The sequence below is a fragment of the Pimephales promelas genome, chromosome 24 (genome assembly GCF_988280905.1).
Source record: "Pimephales promelas chromosome 24, fPimPro1.hap1.1, whole genome shotgun sequence".
Taxonomy (NCBI): Eukaryota; Metazoa; Chordata; class Actinopteri; order Cypriniformes; family Leuciscidae; genus Pimephales; species Pimephales promelas.
Window position 1 is genome coordinate 19,262,574 of NC_142792.1, and position 17,927 is coordinate 19,280,500.

Here is a 17,927-nt window from a genome sequence, read left to right on the forward strand (position 1 = left end):
TAAAAGTTGACCCCAAGGTTTGGACAAGGAACGATTAAGAGAAAAATAAGGAAAAAGCAATGACCCACAAAGAGAGGATGGCACGCCATATTGGAATGCCTGTGCAAAAATGAAGACACTAAATTTGCTTAAAAGGGTCTTTGAGCTGTCATTACAGCGCAGCGGTGCTGCTGCGAATCTTAATGCGTGAAAGAGGACAGAATGGGCACCTGGCCAGGGACATGAAGAACATGCGCATGCCTATCACCAGAGCAAGGCCGAGGGACCCGAGATTGGACCAGACCACTGGAGCATGGAGGCACTGTGTCTTTGAATAAAACTACAAACCTGATACAGGGGCTAACACACTGTTATTAATTATTAACCAGAAATTAAGTTATGAATTAGAAAAGTGTCAGTCCCAAAAGAAATGTCAATACAGCACCATTTTATGGATTATTTTAGCATAAATTACATTTGAAAAGCCCTATATTGTCTATGGAAATCTATTACTGCATTTGCACTCTGTACTGATGGATATGATGTGACAGTTTTCATAAATATCCTTGCAAAGTTCCCAGAGGAAAATATTATTGCTGCGACATTGCTTATTTATAGCTCAAAGTTATTTTATAGCCTGGAGTTTTCATTTAAGTAGCAACATTTTCTCAAATGTTTCTCCTGATATAGAGTTCATAGTAAGAGTAGTGCTTTTTTTTTTTTTTTCAAAAAGAAATTGTCAAAATCTATTCTAATACTCTAGAGGAGATAGATGTGATTTCTCTCTCTCTCTCTCTCTCTCTCTCTCTCTCTCTCTCTCTCTCTCTCTCTCTCTCTCTCTCTCTCTCTCTCTCTCTCTCTCAAGAAAGTCACATCTTAAAAGATTAGTTCCCTCCATAATTAAAATGTCCTGATAATTTACTCACCCCCACGTCATCCAAGATATTCATGTCTTTCTTCAGTCGAAAACAAATTAAGGTTTTTGAGGAAAACATTCAAGGATTTTTCTCCATGTAGTGGACTTTCAAGACAACGGGAACCAATGGGCAGTTTCAAAGTTCTCTATATGATCCCAGCTGACGAATAAGGGTCTTATCTAACCAAACTATCTGTCATTTTCTAAAATAATAATAATAATAATAAATTAAAATCAATATATCTTTTAACCACAAATCCTTTTCACTAGCTTCGACGCACCACACATTGCATAATCACGTTGAAAGGTCATCAGGTTAACACCTGACCTTTCCAACGTGATTATGTAAATGTAAAGTAAATTATCAGGAAATTTTAATTCTCAAATCAGATTCCTTTAATCCTTTAAGCAGAATTCTCTGAAAATCTTCATTCATTTTCATACCTCAATCAGAACAATTGTGATTTTAAAGAAATGCCATGTTTGATTGTTCTTTCATTGAAGCTTAATGTCATGAATCAAATTCCAAAACATCAGTCCTTTTCAGATGGCAGCTCATCCATTTACGAACTAATTACTGACTAATTATTTTTACTGACTATTCTTAGACCAGATGGCTGTACCTACAGTATATTCCGCACATTTTAAAATGCAAAGATCTAGCTGAGCTCTTGCCCTCTTGTATATCTACTCTCTCCTGCCAGACCTTGCTTTTCTACAGCATTAGATAAGATTTATTACCCAGGGTTCCTGGCTGTTGACGTGAGTGTGATAAAGCATTTCAACAAGATGAGTGTCCCAGTGTGGGTGTAATGATGTTATACCTTCTCTTATCGCCTCCAGATGAACTGTGCGTCTAGCCCCATCCCAGAGGCAGATTACATCCAGGTTGTTTTTATTTTATAACGTCGAGTTGTCCTTGAATCCTTCTACACACACCTAGAGAGTGGTTACACACCGACGGAAACTGTCTGGAAGTTTGAACAGCCCCTTGTGGAAGTTGTGACCCTGCTTGAAATTGATTAAAATGTTGCAATAGCTCAAATTAAATGGCAACAGTAGCATGTCAGTGATATATGACATCAGATTATGGGCGCTGTGATTACATGCACCGTGAAATGCGATGTTTCTTAAATGCTGTGTGGTCTGGGTGAGTTTGAGCTGGTGTTCTTTCCTTTTATGTTCAGTTGGATTAATAATTGGTGGTAACGGCAAATCTCAATCAAATTTCCGGGCACCAAACACTCTAGGAGGGCATATTACTGTGTTAAATTGATGGCACTGTTCCCTTTCAGTCGTTCACGCTCGACGTCGTTGACGTCTTCGATCTTCGAGTACTATTGAAACGAACGTAATTGGTGTGCGTGATTTACATTACACATTTGGTATAGATACGGAAGTGGATGCATGCTTTACTTGCCTTTCACTTCGGAGCCGATTGTTTGATGTCTCTGAAGAGTTACAAGAGTTTTTCTGGAAGACTCTTCCAGTGCTGGTGGTTTCTAGCCAGAAAAAGAATCAGCGTCGGAGGAGGCTATTACCGTCGTAGTTTTATCCAAAATATGGTTAAACGTTGTGCCTCGGGCATTTGTAACACAGATACGCGTTTCCCAGAGAGGTTGGAGGGGGGTGTCCGTTTTTTTCCTCCCCAAAACCGAAGTAAAATCCTGACAAGTGTCGTCTTTGGAAACTGTGTGGACGTCCTCAGTCAGCTAAACCCCGCAAAGATCAACAAGCACATCTTTTTTTACTTCTAACCTTACTGTGAGTGTGAAGTTAAACTAGTTGGACCGTTTTATAATGTTTTAGGTTATGATTTCGGTTCTCATACCGGTTGTTGATACGCTAGCACACGCTGCTAATAAAAACAATGTTATACTCGTGTAGTCCGTTTGCTTTGTGATAACGATTATAGAAGTGAATAGAGACCTACCCAGCTTTACATGAACAGTGTTGCTCCCTGATATTGTTAGTCCCAGCCTCCGTCTCGATTAGTAGGAAATGCGGTGGTTCATTTTTTGACTGTGACCAGTAACGTTATGCTTCCCAGATAGCAAACTGACATTGAATCAACGTGGAAATATGACATCGAAACAACGTTGATCTGACATTGTTTTGCTCATCGAATTAATGTTGAACCAACGTCAGACGCGTCATTCTTTCAAAACTAACGGAAAATCAACTTGAAATCAACGCGTTGTTTCAACGTTATGAAAGCAAACCAATTTTCGATTTTCATTTAGCTTTGAAGAATGCCGCGTCTGACGTTGGTTCAACGTTAATTCGATGAGCAAAATCAACGTTGTTTCAATGTCATGAGAGACGTCGTTTCCACGTTGATTCAATGTCAGTTTGCTGTCTGGGTTTTGCCTCTATTTTGGATGCCTTGTTGTTTCACCTGTATGTCTTGAATATAGCCTTCGAACGCATATTGCAGCCCCCTTTGCCTACTTCTATCGGACACTTTATTTGCTGCTTTATAAAAGTTTGATAACATTTCAGCAGGAAGAGCTGTTACAGCATAAGCCATGCAGAGCGCAGATGAAGTTTGACAGATGTAGCAACAGTAACTAAGGGGGGCGAAGCCAAAGGTGAATTTACACACGATCATAGACAAACACAATCTGACGTAACAAATAACGCACAAACAATATACTTTTTACAATTTTATTGAATAAATAATCATTCACAGTTGCAGGCTGGAGAAAGTTAGGGAACCATTAACTCTAGAAACCTGTAGATCCTCCATTAGCACCAACATTTCCACCAAATATTTTCTTTAGCTTCTCTTGTCAATTTTGGACCATCCCTCCCCACAAATCGGTCACAGTTCCTCAATATTTGTGCGTTGTCTTGTTAGCACAGTACTCTTTGGGTTATGCCACAGCATCTCAATTGGTTTCACACACTTTTCAGTCATTCTTTAGTTTAGTACTTTACTAATGTTCTCCTGAGAAAAAAAAAAGATAATCCTTTGAATTCAATGTTCCTTCAATGTCTGTGTCCAGACCGTGAGGCAGCAAAATAGCTCTAAAACATTATGAAACTTTCATGCTTCACAGTTGACAAGATATTTTTTTAGTGTTGTTGTGCTTGCAGTGCCCATTTTTTGCCAATAAGTTCAACTTTTTGTCTCAGATGTCCAAACAAGATGTCCAAACAAGAGTGTTATAGAACACCCAGGTTTTCTTGGACAAAAATGAGACATGCCTTTTTGCAGCAGTTCTTTCATGAACACCGTTTTTGTTCCCACCTCTTCCAAGGTTGTACAGTAGGGACTTTAAGCAACAGCCTCTGGTGGAACGGCAACGGCATTCTGGCGTTCTATTGCACATGCGCGACATTAACTGCTACTTCTTGACGTTCTACTGTAACCGTCTACTACGGGAGAACAGCTGATTTGCCGTAGTCGTTACTACGTGACAGATTAAGACAGTTAATGTTATGTTTTAGGTTATGTGGTATTGAAATCGTTTCTGTATATCATTAAGTGCTAAAATCAACCCTTCTCTTTCTTTTTAAAATCACTTTCTTTTTGTATTTAGTCTGATGATTAAATTATTCCCTATGCCGTCCTCTTTACTGTTGCTTAGTGATTTTTGCGCTCTTTAGCTACGGCAGTTAACTGTTTATTTCCGGCTGCCGTCGCCGTTCTATCAGCAGCTGTTGCTTAAAGTCCCTATTGTGTTCTTAGAGTGATGTTTGCAGGATGCCTGCTTCTAGGGAGAGTAGTAAAAAAATATGCAGAACTTTCGACATAAATGGATACTTTAAAGTTGATTGATTAACAGGTATTTGCTGTTTTGTAATGTATTCTGCTTTGTGCAATGTATTTGAGGTTATATGAATGCCTTTGGATATGAGGCATGGTTCACACTAACCAGTCTTTGAGTAGAACAGAATTTTCAGTGTGTGCCGTGATCTTAAAGGCAGAGCATCTGTCCAATCTCATTTTCTTAAAGAGCATATTGCAGGTAAAAAAAAAAAAAAAAAAAAAATTATAGATAACAAGCTCCAAAAGCTCCAGGCCCCATTTATTGTAATTGTATGAAAAAGAGTAACCTGTGCATTATTCAAAGTTTCTACTTTTGTGATCCATGAAAATTCTGGGGGAAAAAAAAGAAAGTCAGACTTTAAATGGCATCATGCTGCATTTCTGAATCATTGTATGCGTTTTTGCCATGACTCATGCAAATTGCTTTTGTTTGCTGTTTTGGTTGCTTGTTAGTCTAATGTACTGCGTAGATGTGTAAAATGATAATTCGGCTATTCACAGCTAGATTTGAACATCACCGAAGCAAATGTTTTAAGCTACTCAGCTGTCTTGATTACTGCCGCATTGAATTCCTCCATTAAACCTACAATTAGGCCTGATTGCGCCACCTTTTGTCTCCCCGTGGCATCTGAAATTTGCAAAAGAGTCTTCAGTGGCAAAAATGCAAATCAGCAGTTAATTATCCTGTGCTCTGATTACTCTAGTTCTCTTCCTGCCTCTAAATATTGCTCTCAGAAATGCATTATGGCAAGAGCCAAGAATAAATATTATAAATCACAATAGAAAAATATCTGTTAATGCAGCCTTGAGAGATGTGATTTCATCTTTCAGGAAATGGATCAGACATTTTGAGTTGTATGAAGATAACTGATGTTGATACCTTTCGAATTAAACAAATTTTCCTTTCTCATGCTCATGTAGCACAAGATGCTTCCATAGGGTGATGTCTCATTTTATATCATCCACAACACCAGTTTAGTGTGTGTATACTTGACTGGCAGGGACAGCTAGGATGTGAAAATCTTTTGACACATGCTTGAAGCTAAATTACTAAAAGTGAATCAAAAGTGACGCATTCAGTCTGAAAGGTTTGGATATTTTACCATATATTTGGTGTTGTATGATTACCAAGTGCTGTCAATGTGATTTATATTGGATATTTTAAGTCAGTTAGCCCTTGGATTGGCTTGACATGGATATGTTCCACTGTACTGTTTATCAAGCAGAAAGTGTCACAATACTTTTTCCAAACTCACAAACAATATTTTGTTTTCTTGAAACATGTGCTTGTGTTGTCTAGTTCAAATAAATTACAGTTGGTTTCTTATTTTGTCATCTAATGCAGACACCTTTTCTCTGGTCTTGATCCACAGCTCGTATTGTGAAGACCAGGCAGTGGTGTGACATGGTGCCCTGTCTAGAGGATGAAGGCTGTGACCTGTTAGTAAATAAATCAGGCTGGACTTGTACACAGCCCAGCGGCAGAGTGAAAACTACAACGGTGAGACTTACATATTATCACAAGCACTGCTCTAAAAGTGACACGAAACTATGTTCACAACTCGCAATTTCATAATGTCACATACAGTATTTTGGAGTGAAATGGGATGTTCAATAAGAGAGAGAGAGAAAAATGGAGCGAGGCTTGATGTTATCCATTGGGATTTGATTAGGATGTGAAAAATGAGCTTTCATTACAGAGTGGAAGTCAGCAGAAAAAAGTAGTATCTTGAGAGACGGTTGCATATTATATTTTAATGAAAGATTATAAAGCCATTATGCATGTCTTAATAAAGACTAAATGATAATATTTTTTTTTTCCTTATAATGTGTACAGATGAATTAAACATAATAGCACCATATGCGTGGTAAAATGTATAGGGTCAGTTCTGTGAATGGGAGGTGTACTCAGAGAATTATATACCAAACATTAAAAAAATAATAATAAAATAGGCCAATAAGTTATAAGCTTTTTATTTTTTTAATGATTTTATATCACACTTTATTTTACAGTTCTGTATTTGCTTTAGTAATTAAAAGTATAGCAAGCAATTTATCTGTGATATAACAGTACAATACTGGCAGCAGTAATTGTACGGTATGCAACACTGTGAAATTGCTTTACAGCTTATTACCGTAAAAACAAAATACAGAATTTTCCTGGATTTTTCTTTATTTTACAATAAATAAAATACTGGCAGCAAAGATGCCATCAATATACTGTATTTCTGAGGTATCAATACTGTAAAATTACTGTAAAGTTACTTTACAGTAACTTATTGTAATACATGCAGTACATTTCTGTGATTGTTTCAATTTACAAACACCATAAAAAATGCTGTCATTTTGGCAACAACTCAAAGGTTTAATTTTTGGTCAAACATGACACATAAAAATAGTTTGGAAATTAAAATCACACAGAAAATTGCTACAGCAAAAACACTGTTAGAATTTTTTTTTTTTTTTTTACAGATAATAAGCACTATTTTCTAGTGATATTGCTCTGACCTTTTGTCTTTTGTAATGTATTTCAGTCATCTCTTATTCTAAAGTCTTTCTTTAAATCTCCCTCTTGCTCACTCTTTTTTCTCCCTCATCATGAGTGTATGCTGATTGGCTACCACAAGCATGCTATGGTATTCGTTTTTATTGTTGTTATTATTATTATTATTATTTTGTCAGATAAATACACTAACATAGGGTAGTTTTGTGTTCTTCTAAGGGTAGTTTCTAAGGTCTTTGCAGTATTTCATTAAAAATGAGTGACTCTGAAACAACTTTACTTTTTGTCTTATATATTTTTTTTTGAACACTTCCCCTCAAATCATTTGTCACATTGACTACTTTTAACCCTCCAATTAATTCCCAACTCACATAATCAAGGCTACCTAACATCTTATTTTTGTGTACAAGGGTCTAATAAAAAGAAAGGGGGTATTTTTTGTTCAGTTGGACATAGGAATCATGTCAATCTTTGGTGAAATTCAAAATAATGGTGAACCAGAATGACTGATGAAACAGACTGTAATAAATACAAAGAGCGAGAACTCTACAAATTCACATCTACTTTAAAGCAGAACACTGAGCTGAGGAAACAGAGGGCTTGAATACAGTGGGGCAGGCAATCAAAGAAACAAGGAACAGGTTTGGAAATAATCAAAAACCATAGTAACACATAAGAAGACAGAGATGCTGTAAACCATGACAGTAAACAGAACATACTGTGAAACTGACCGGTAGTAGAACTTTTAACATTCAAATTTTTATTCTTATATCAAATCATTTGAGTGAATTATTCAATGACTCACCTATAACACATGCACTTGTCCCCAATTACTGGCATAGTGATGTAACCTGAAGGAAGGGTAATTGAACAAATCACTGAACGAATATAAACAAAATTTAGTTAATTTCAGAAGATTTACTGGTATGAATCAAAATCCCCAGCACTAGTCACATTAAAAAAAGTAAAAGGTGTCGCAAACGTTGGTTCATGTTGACTTTAACTCTATCACTTGGTTCTATATAAAGCTTTTCAGACTCTACCATAAGACATGTAGATCAGTTCTTAGCGGATATCTGTCAACGAGAAGAACTTGGATGTTTATCAATGGTAATTAGATCACGCTTAGGGCTAATTATGTGAACAGATGGGTAATCACTGCAGGTATGTAGACGAGACGTAGAAGAAATAGGAGGATATGAAAGTGTGCGCACAACACCACAGCTCCTGTCTGCTGTCATCAGCTCTTAAAGTCTTCCATTTGTGTGGATTTGTTATGTTTATATCTTTTTCTCTCTGATTGTAATTTTTGACTAAATGTATTATAGGTTTCACTAGATTATTAGGTAACACTTTCTTTCCAGGCTTGTTATTATAATACATTATATTGGAATTCTTAATGCATTGTAATACATGCATAATGCCTTATAAACAACTTTGTAATGTGTTGTATCATCATAAATAATCATAGTTTCAATAGTTTAGCACAATAGTTTAATAGTTGAGCACAATAGTTTCAATTTATTATAATTCTTACCTATTTGTGATTGAACTTTTAAGAGTAAAAAGCATTATGATGAAGCCTGCATTGATAATGCATCAGGGAATTCTTAATGCATTATAATGCACGCATAATGCCTTATAAACAACCATATAATGTTTCAACGCACTCCAACCCGATCTCACGACCAAGTCGTACGAATTCGACGAATGATTAAATAGTGGCTAAATCGTAACAATTCATACGACCAAACTCGTACGAATCAGTCCGATTTTGCTAAATCGTACATATTTTACGAATTGGCCAACTCGTATAAAATTCATACGAATGACCTACCCCTTACCCCGCCCCTAAACCTAACCATCACGTGGGTTTAAACAAATCGTACAAATTTGTATGAGTGAGGTCGTACGAATTAGTACGAATTAGACACTTTTTATTAATTCGTCGTGAGATAGTGTTGCGCATTCTCATCCTTTAGCGTCATATGTGACGCTATATGACAAAACGGCGAAATACAACGCACATGGCACCCGTTATCGTTAATATAACACGCGCTGTGATGGGTAGGTTTAGGTGTGGGGTAGGGTAGGGTAGTCTCATATTAACACTAAAGGATTTATGATGCCTTGGGTTTGCATGTTATATTAACGATAAAGGGTGCCATGTGCGTAGTATTTCGCCGTTTTGTCATATAGCGTCACCTATATGATGATAAAGGATGAGAACGGGCTGGATATAGCAGTGTTTTTTTTATTTAAAATATAATATCTTAGTATTTTTTTTTTAAGTATTGTGTGTGTTTGTCAGTTCTCATCTATGTGTCTCACCTCACAACCAGTGACAAAAGAACCGACCCAAAAGTGAAAGTAGACGCAGCAATTTTTTTCCGTCTCCAGTTCGTGTTTTATGAAGTTTATTTTTTTTTTTTCAAGTTTATCATGGGCTTACCTGCTGTAAAGCTACAATGCTTTGAGCAAGGAGACCGCTCGCTCAAGAAACACCTGGAGGAATTCTTGGATTTTGATCAGACCATCTTTCCGGACGACTGCCTCTGCACATTTCTTCTTGTTGGCCTCAACACAGCAACACAAGCCCAGTTATCCAGGGAGGCTTCAGAAAGCACCTTTGCTGCCTTTGTGTAATTTGTGCTGGTATCCTGTGGATCATCCTCCACCATTATTGATGTCACCATCCCTACTCCAAAACCCAGTGCCCAGCCAGAACCCATCGGTTAAGTTAAAGCAGTTTGAGCCCACCGCAGAGGGGCCTCAAGCCCTACTCCGCAATGAGGTGCGGGCCAATGCTATCAGGGACATGTGTGAGCCCAACATCGAAGTGGAACCTGAGATGTGCGAGTCTAACAAGGTGCACACCATCCACCACCAAGGGAGCCCTGCCTATCCTTCCGCCACTGACACTCTGGAAGCACCAAGTTCGGACCTTCAGTTAAGACAATCTTCATCTGTCCCATCAGTTCCACCCAGCCTTCCTCTATAGACCTTATGCACCAGAGAAACGTGGGCGCCATTATCTTTAGAATATTGTCTTTGAACTTCCGTTTTGGTGGTCGCTCTGTATATTTCTATGGCATCGCTTTCGAGGAGTAATTAGCTGGTGAAGTGGATTTACTTATTGTAGAGTTAACAAAAGTTATCATGAGCATTGTAATGTTTATCATAAGCATTAACAAATGTCGACCGCGAAATTTTTTACGAGCAGTTCATTCATACCTATCTATGCAAGATCGCTTTGAAAATACAGACTGGAAGTCAAAAGACAACGAGCGCAATGCTGAAAAGGGGCGGGGCTACATAAAGTCTATAGAGGACTTAGCATTTATCATTTGACTTTTTTGCACTTTCCAGTCTCGTCCTCAGCCGCTCCCGCCACCCTCTCGTCACAATCTCCCACCATTTCCTCTGTGTTTACTGCTCTCTGTGGTGCGGATCCACCTCCGGTCAGATGGGAACTATCTCCGCCTGGGTAAGAGGACCCCACAATTCCGCCTAGAACCTCGGCAGATTTTGCTCATCCTTGATCTGTCACCCTGACTCCCACTTTGACGCTCCTTCCACCCACGATTCGAGTGTGGGACCATCGGCCTTTCAGCCTTACCAAGCTCCCTCAGTCAGTTCAGACCTCGCCACATATGTGCTGCAGGTTTGTGCACCCCCACCAGCCTAGGTTGCTCCGGCTCGCCTTCTAACCTCCAGGCCCACACCGTTATCACGGGAGGTCATCACTGAGGCTTACTGGTGGCCGTCGGGGTCTTCAGCATCTCACCATCACCTCAGCCCTTCGACTGTGCAGTGGGCTCCTACTCCACTGTCATTGCCTCCGGCCATCCCCATGGTGGAAACAATTTTGGCTATGGCATGGGCATCATTTATCATGCTCCTGCCCAAGGCTCCTTCCTGGCTCTCACCACCTTCAGTATAGTCCTGGACCCTTCAGTTCCGCCTCCTCCCGGTTAGCCGTCCTCCTCCGGAACCTCCTCCTGTATCCACTGCCTGTTTTCGTGCTTGAAAGTTTCGCTGTCCGACAAGCGATCTGTAAGGCACATGACTTGGTTATGTTGGGGCTATTAGTAATGTTCGGTAGATATTAAACAGTGTATGGACGTTTTTGAAAGTGACCTTGTACCATGCTGTGAGGGTACTGCCAGGCATCACTCATCCACTGGGAATGGGAAAGAAAGCGAGTCTGAAGAAATGTTTTTTGATAAGCTCTTGTAAACACATTTTTTGCATTCAAAAATGGAGAGCAAGAATGGAACAGAACACAGTGGTCTTAAAGGAGTAGTTCACTTTTGAAAAAAACTTTTGCTGATAATTTACTCACTCCCATGTCATCCAAGATGTCCATGTCTTTCTTTCCTCAGTCGAAAAGAAATTAAGGTTTTTGATGAATATAATGGACTTACATGGGAACCAGACGGTTCAAGGTCCAAGACAGTTAATAACAGTTTCAGATGCAGCTTCAAATGTCTTTAAACGACACCAAACGATGAATAAAGGTCTTATCATGCGAAACGATCGGTTATTTCAAAACTTATTCCAAAAATGTAACTTTTCTAAGGACAAATGCTAGCCTTGCTCTATTCTGTGAGGTGTGTTTGCAACGTCACGTAATACGTAATTACGTTCAAAAGGTCACGAGCGACGTAGCCGGAAGTACAGAAGCAAAATCGTCCGACATCGTTGTTTTACCTTTTAATTCGTTTTTTTGTAAACGGCGTTTGAGTTACTTTGCACGTTCAACCTATGCGTTCAACTTGTAAACACTCTGACTCTGTACTTCCGGCTACGTCGCCCGTGACCTTTTGAACGTAATTACGTTTGACATTACAAACGCGCCTCACAGAATAGAGCAAGGCTAGCATTTGTCCTTAGAAAAGTTACATTTTTGGAATAAGTTTTGAAATAACCGATCGTTTCGCATGATAAGACCCTTATTCATCGTCTGGTGTCGTTTAAAGACATTTGAAGCTGCATCTGAAACTGTTATTAACTGTCGTTTGGACCTTGGACCGTCTGGTTCCCATGTAAGTCCATTATATGGAGAAAAATCCTGTAATGTTTTCATCAAAAACCTTAATTTCTTTTCGACCGAGGAAAGAAAGACATGGACATCTTGGATGACATGGGGGTAAGTAAATTATCAGTTAAAGTTTTTTTCAAAAGTAAACTAATCCTTTAAGGTACGTTTCTCATAGATGAACTGAACTTAAATCTGGCACATTGGTACTCATTGGGCAAAATTCTGAAAACACATTGAGAAGTGACTCCAGTCTGCATTTGTACACAGAACAAAAGAAATGCCTCTGCGTAAATAGACAGATATGTTTTGATCACGTAACATGTTGGAGATGTGGTCTGGCAAGTGGCACATGATTGGTGTGGCAGTCATGTTTTGTGTTTTTTTTTTTTTAATTGACCATTTTAATTGACCAGCCATTGTCAAGAGACAAAGGATCTCATCAACTAATTTCCAGTATGCTCGGCTAAAATTAGTTTCTGCTATTCAATAAGAGAATGATCACTAATCAACCCAAGAGTCCCTGTAGGCCCATCCTGTTAGAATGAACAGTCATTACTGCTATCATGTTTGTGATTTGCTCATTCTTTTCTTTCTCTCCTCAGTGATTCATATGATTGTCATCACCTCCCTTTCAACAACAGATTAAACGAGCAGTAGACATCTCTTGTGCATTGCCGGTCATCTCTGGCGGGCAGCTCAATGTCATTATACAGGCACTGATGAAGCTTTACCTTATCTGATGACATCTCACACTGTTTAGTAACAGGGACACTTGAAATTAGTCAAAGGAGGTGATGAGTGAACAGAACGGCTAAAAAAAGACAATGTCTCTGTGAGACAATGACCCCACATTAGCATGAAGTTCGCTTAATGTTTTCAAGTCATTTCCAGAGTTTTTTTAATCCGAGCAACAAATCGGGCGAAACAAAGCCGACGAGGACTGTTTTGAGCCGAAGGCACGGAACCGTGTGTATCACACCGAGGAAACTAAAGCGCTAAAACCAGCTGTCAGATGTTTTCGCGCCACTCCCAGTTGCTGAGCAACACGCGTGAGTTTGACAGCTGCCTGTCAGAGTCACTCAGTCGTTTTTTAGGATTGTGTGAAATGGACAAATACAAGCAGTGTGTGGACAATGCACAGTAAAAGTGTACAGCGTGTGCACAGCTTACCTACAAATTATTATTATTTTTTTTTTTATTATGGAATTTGCGCCCCGTCCAGCAGATGGCACCCCAGGCGGCCGCCTGTGTCGCCTGTCGGCAAAGCCGGCCCTGCTGGTTGGTAATATTCTAAAATGAGATGAAATTAGCCACTAGCTGTCACCATACCAGGGTTGTCAGCATACCAGGCATTCAACATTAAGCAATTCCTCTGAAATGTGGAAGGTCTTCTGGATTCTGTTAATTGAACTCATTATGTTTCATCTTTTGTAAAGTTGCACCACACTAGTCCTTAATTCTCTGATTATACCATCAGAACGAGAGGGCTCTTAATCAACTATTCTATTAGCTATTAGGTTGATTGTGTAGTATTTAACCATGGAAAAGGGTCCTTGAATCTGTAGTAGAGAGAGAGAACTACTGATTGCAGTAATCAGCTATCTTTCACATGCAAACAGAGAAAACGCTTGCTCATTAGTGATGTCTGGCTTTGAAAATGTAGGGGCATCCCATGGTTTGAAGTGCTGCCGTTTGGTGAGATTTGTCGGTAAACGGGGAGTGAAAGGAATAATTCAACCAAAAATGAAATTCTGTCATTTACTCTCCCACATGTATTTCAAAACCCTGTATGTCATCATGTAGGACATCCAATGAACCAATGACAATTGACTTAAGAGCTTTGGTGGAGAAGATGTTGCTGGATAACTTCTGTGTTGATTTTCTTTTCTTTTTGGAGCTTTACAGACTTGGTTACCATGAACTGTTGTTACTTGGTCACCAAGAACTTTAGTTCTAAGTGATACATGAATATCCTTTATCATTTCTACATTTGTGACTAATGAAAAAAACATTATACAAAAAAAGGAACAAAATGGGGGAGAGTTCATAATGACTTTTTTAAACATCTTCTCCGTTTTAGATTAACTATTCTATTAACTATTACGTTGAAATTTGTTTGAAGCAAAAAAGGAAAGTGAATAAACTGAGGGTTCTAAAAAACACGGGGAGGTCACGGATGCCACATGCCAAGGCATTGCTGCTGTGAGTGTTGGGGTCTGCGTAATTGATCCCCATGCGCCAGCGTGGCACCACAGGACACATCCCTGCCTGAGCATAGACACATCACCATGGAGATGACATCTGCTCCTCCAAGCAAGCATTTGGCCCCTGCAAACCATTAGCGCCCACAGCCAGCTCCTGTCTGAAGGAGCCAAGTCAGCACTGGAGAACAAGAACCTCCATTTTCAATCCTTCCCAGAGAGAGACACACTGACCGCCGTTTACTCATGACTGGGGCATATTTCAACACCATGTGGTACTGTATTTATGAACGGCTAAAAAAATAAAGTCAAATGACTTAATTGAACTGTTGGTTTCTGTAGAGCTGGTGCCACTCTTCAGTATCTGTCACTGCCCAAGCTTTTTATTTCACCCAGACAATCCAGGCAGCCATTACAAGGTTTCTTTGTTACTTTGCCAACCTCCCATTTCCAGCTGCCAAAAGAGTCTTTTCCAAGTATCAGCCCAAGCAATTTGTTACGAGACATGCCACTATTGAGCTCTTATTTTAAGCCTGCACCACACAAAACACCATATTTATACAGAATTAAGGTAACCTCTTATTTAAAACAAACAAACAAACAAAAACTTATTGTTCTTATTACTTTATATTGTTTTTTTGTATATACATCTCCTCATGGGGCCCAACATGTAGATAGTATCGTTTTGTTTGAAATTTTTGAGATCTCTTCTGAAACAAAAAAGCAGAGACAATGTCACATTAAAATGGTTTTAATGATAAGGGTAATAATGATTAAGGCACTACATGTTATTTATACAGTAATAATAATATATATATATATATATATATATATATATATATATATAACTTATTAAGTGAAGTATTAGGGAATTTTACTATTAAGACCATTTCCAATTGATAGAATTGATTTTTTAAAATCAACAATGAAATATGTGTGATGATATTTACTTTCCTACAAATTTCTTTTGGTTTTCGGACTCAAAGGACTTTGATTCATGGGATTAAGTGATTGATTTATTTTTGCTTCTGAAATGGACAGACTTTGTTTTTTTGTACTTGAACTGATTGAGAGAAGGTTGAACAATTATTTAAACTGAATCATTTGATTCACAAACTTTGATAAACTGAGTTTTTTTATTCATGAACTGGTAACACTTTATTTTGATAGTCCACTTTAGACATTCAACTTACTATTAGTAACTTTGCCGCTACATGTCAACTAACTATCATTAGAGTATTAGTAGACTATCAGCTTAATATCTGCTAACACTTAATTTTGTTGGTCCCCCAACAGACATTCAACTGACTGTAAGTAACTTAGCAACTACAAGTCAACTTGTTCTCCTAACCTGAACCCTAACACCTAACCCTAACCTAACAGTCTACTGACAGTCTATGATAATATACTAATACTCTAATGACACTTAGTTGACATGTAGTTGAAAAGTTACTTATAGTTAGTAGAATGTCTAAAGTGACTATCGAAATAAAGTGTAACCCATGAACTTTGTTCAACTGAATTTCTAATTCATATTGCTGAACACACTGTTTGCTATTGAAAGTATTGGTTTATTGGAAGGAATTCTGAATCATTGTGTTTTGAGTCAAATCCAATATCTGATAAAACGGCCAAAATTTTATAGTTACCATAGCCAAAATATGCAGCAGCTTTAGAAAACCAAACTGTGAGACATGCAAGTTAAAAATGGTAATGTACAGTAAGTTCCTCAATAGGGAACCAGTCCATATAATTATTACTGAAAATACATATTACACAATCCCTCAGTTATTGTATGTGATTAATTTCTTCATATGAAGCTGTGATACTGCAATTCCCAAGCTGTTTATTGTGGAAATGCAACATGAAAAGCATGATTAAGATAAATCCAGTTATAGCTTGAATTTCCCTCAAGGGGCAAAGCTGTATATTCTGCCAGAGGGAGTTTAGCAAGCTCAAACCCTTCACACTACACCAACATTATAACTTCTGATGGATACTGATGGGTTCAGCAAATATTTATCATTTTCCAATCATCTAAACTTTCTGGCTGGATAATATTTAGCCATTTTGTGTGTTCTGACTTTAACCTCCCCAAAACTTGGATGGTATGAAGACTTTTGCAAATTCAGAGCTCTGATCTATTTCTGAAACAGGACACTCAAGTGGAATCCACAATAGATGCTGTAAATAAAAAGGGCTGGGAAAAAATAAATAAATAAATTTTTAAATAATTTGGTAACACTTTAAAATAAGGTTTAATTTGTTAAAATTAGTTAATGTATGTAACCATGAGCAATACATTTTTTTCTGTATTTGTTCATCTTTGTAAACGTTCATTGTTCATGTTTGTTCACAGTGCATTAACTAATGTTAACAAATACAACATTTGATTTTCAATCAGACCAACGGTACTGTAGTTAGAGCCAATGGGCTATATGCACGCATAAGTTCCGCATTTGACGCAAGGATGCTCTACAGTTTCCGGTTGGGGAGATTAAAGCGGAGGAAAACCGAGGAAAACGGGATTATGGGGGAGTCTTCAAAATTTACGGTCGTCCCGTCTTTGAAACGAAACTTTCATACGTTTAGATCTAATTTGATATATAGTTATGTTTATTTAATATAATTTTTAAAATAAGCAGAAACACAATGAGGGGTGTCTGTTTTATCTGTTTTTGTGACTAACGTTTTTTTTAGTATAACCATGGAGTATAAAATTCAAAATATATTCTCGGTATTGCATTGGAATCGGAAGTTATCGAGCATCCTTAAACCTTCACTGGAAATATCACCGTGCATAGAGCCCATTCCATGTTTTGTTCAATTATAGCGCCACCAAGTGACATGACACTGCTTAGAGAATGATCTACTGTTTGTGTTCCCATTCATCTCAATAGCATCTCTCCAGTATATTAAATAAACATTATACAAAATATATACAATGAAAAGGGTGTATGATTCTTAACACATGGTCATTCACATGTAAGCCAATTGCTAAAAAATATGCTTGAGCATATGGGATTCTAAAGCAGGAGTTAGCGGCTTCATTTCATGCAGTTTATTAACAATAGCATACTCTTGTCTTTAGCCTCCACACTCTTGGGTCGCTTTATCACTTTCCTGAGTTCATTTTCATCCTGATTATCCCTGTTATTCCATATTCAGACTCAGTAATGTTTCATCCACCTGCTAAATCCATGAATATCTGCTCCCCATACAAGTGTCAAGAGTTCATTATTGTAAATTAAGCAGCAGCCCATGTTGGCAGGATTTGATGCCTTTTTCCAGCCTGGCAGTAGACCATTTAGCAGGTGATGCTGAGGGCATTTTCTGTGGCAGCTGCTGAGGAAAGCAACAGTTTTCAAATATTAGCTTGGTTACGAAAGAATTATAATATCTTTGACTTTCGTCACAGATTAAAATGAGTTGAATTTGCATCTAAAGGCCTATAGCCACTTGTCTAATCTTAAATGTTTAAATTGTACCTCCCTCTTGGAAAAAACAAA

The 17,927-nt window shown here is 38.1% G+C and overlaps 1 protein-coding gene across 2 annotated transcripts in view; it reads left to right on the forward strand.

Annotated features, from left to right (window-relative positions):
• tafa5a (TAFA chemokine like family member 5a) overlaps positions 1-17,927 on the forward strand; it is a 165,390-nt gene that overhangs the window by 138,483 nt on the left and 8,980 nt on the right. For both annotated transcript variants that reach the window (XM_039655393.2, XM_039655403.2), the window contains exon 3: positions 6,044-6,171. In XM_039655393.2, the coding sequence (XP_039511327.1) occupies positions 6,044-6,171 (128 nt within the window). The remainder of the gene's footprint in view (positions 1-6,043; positions 6,172-17,927) is intronic.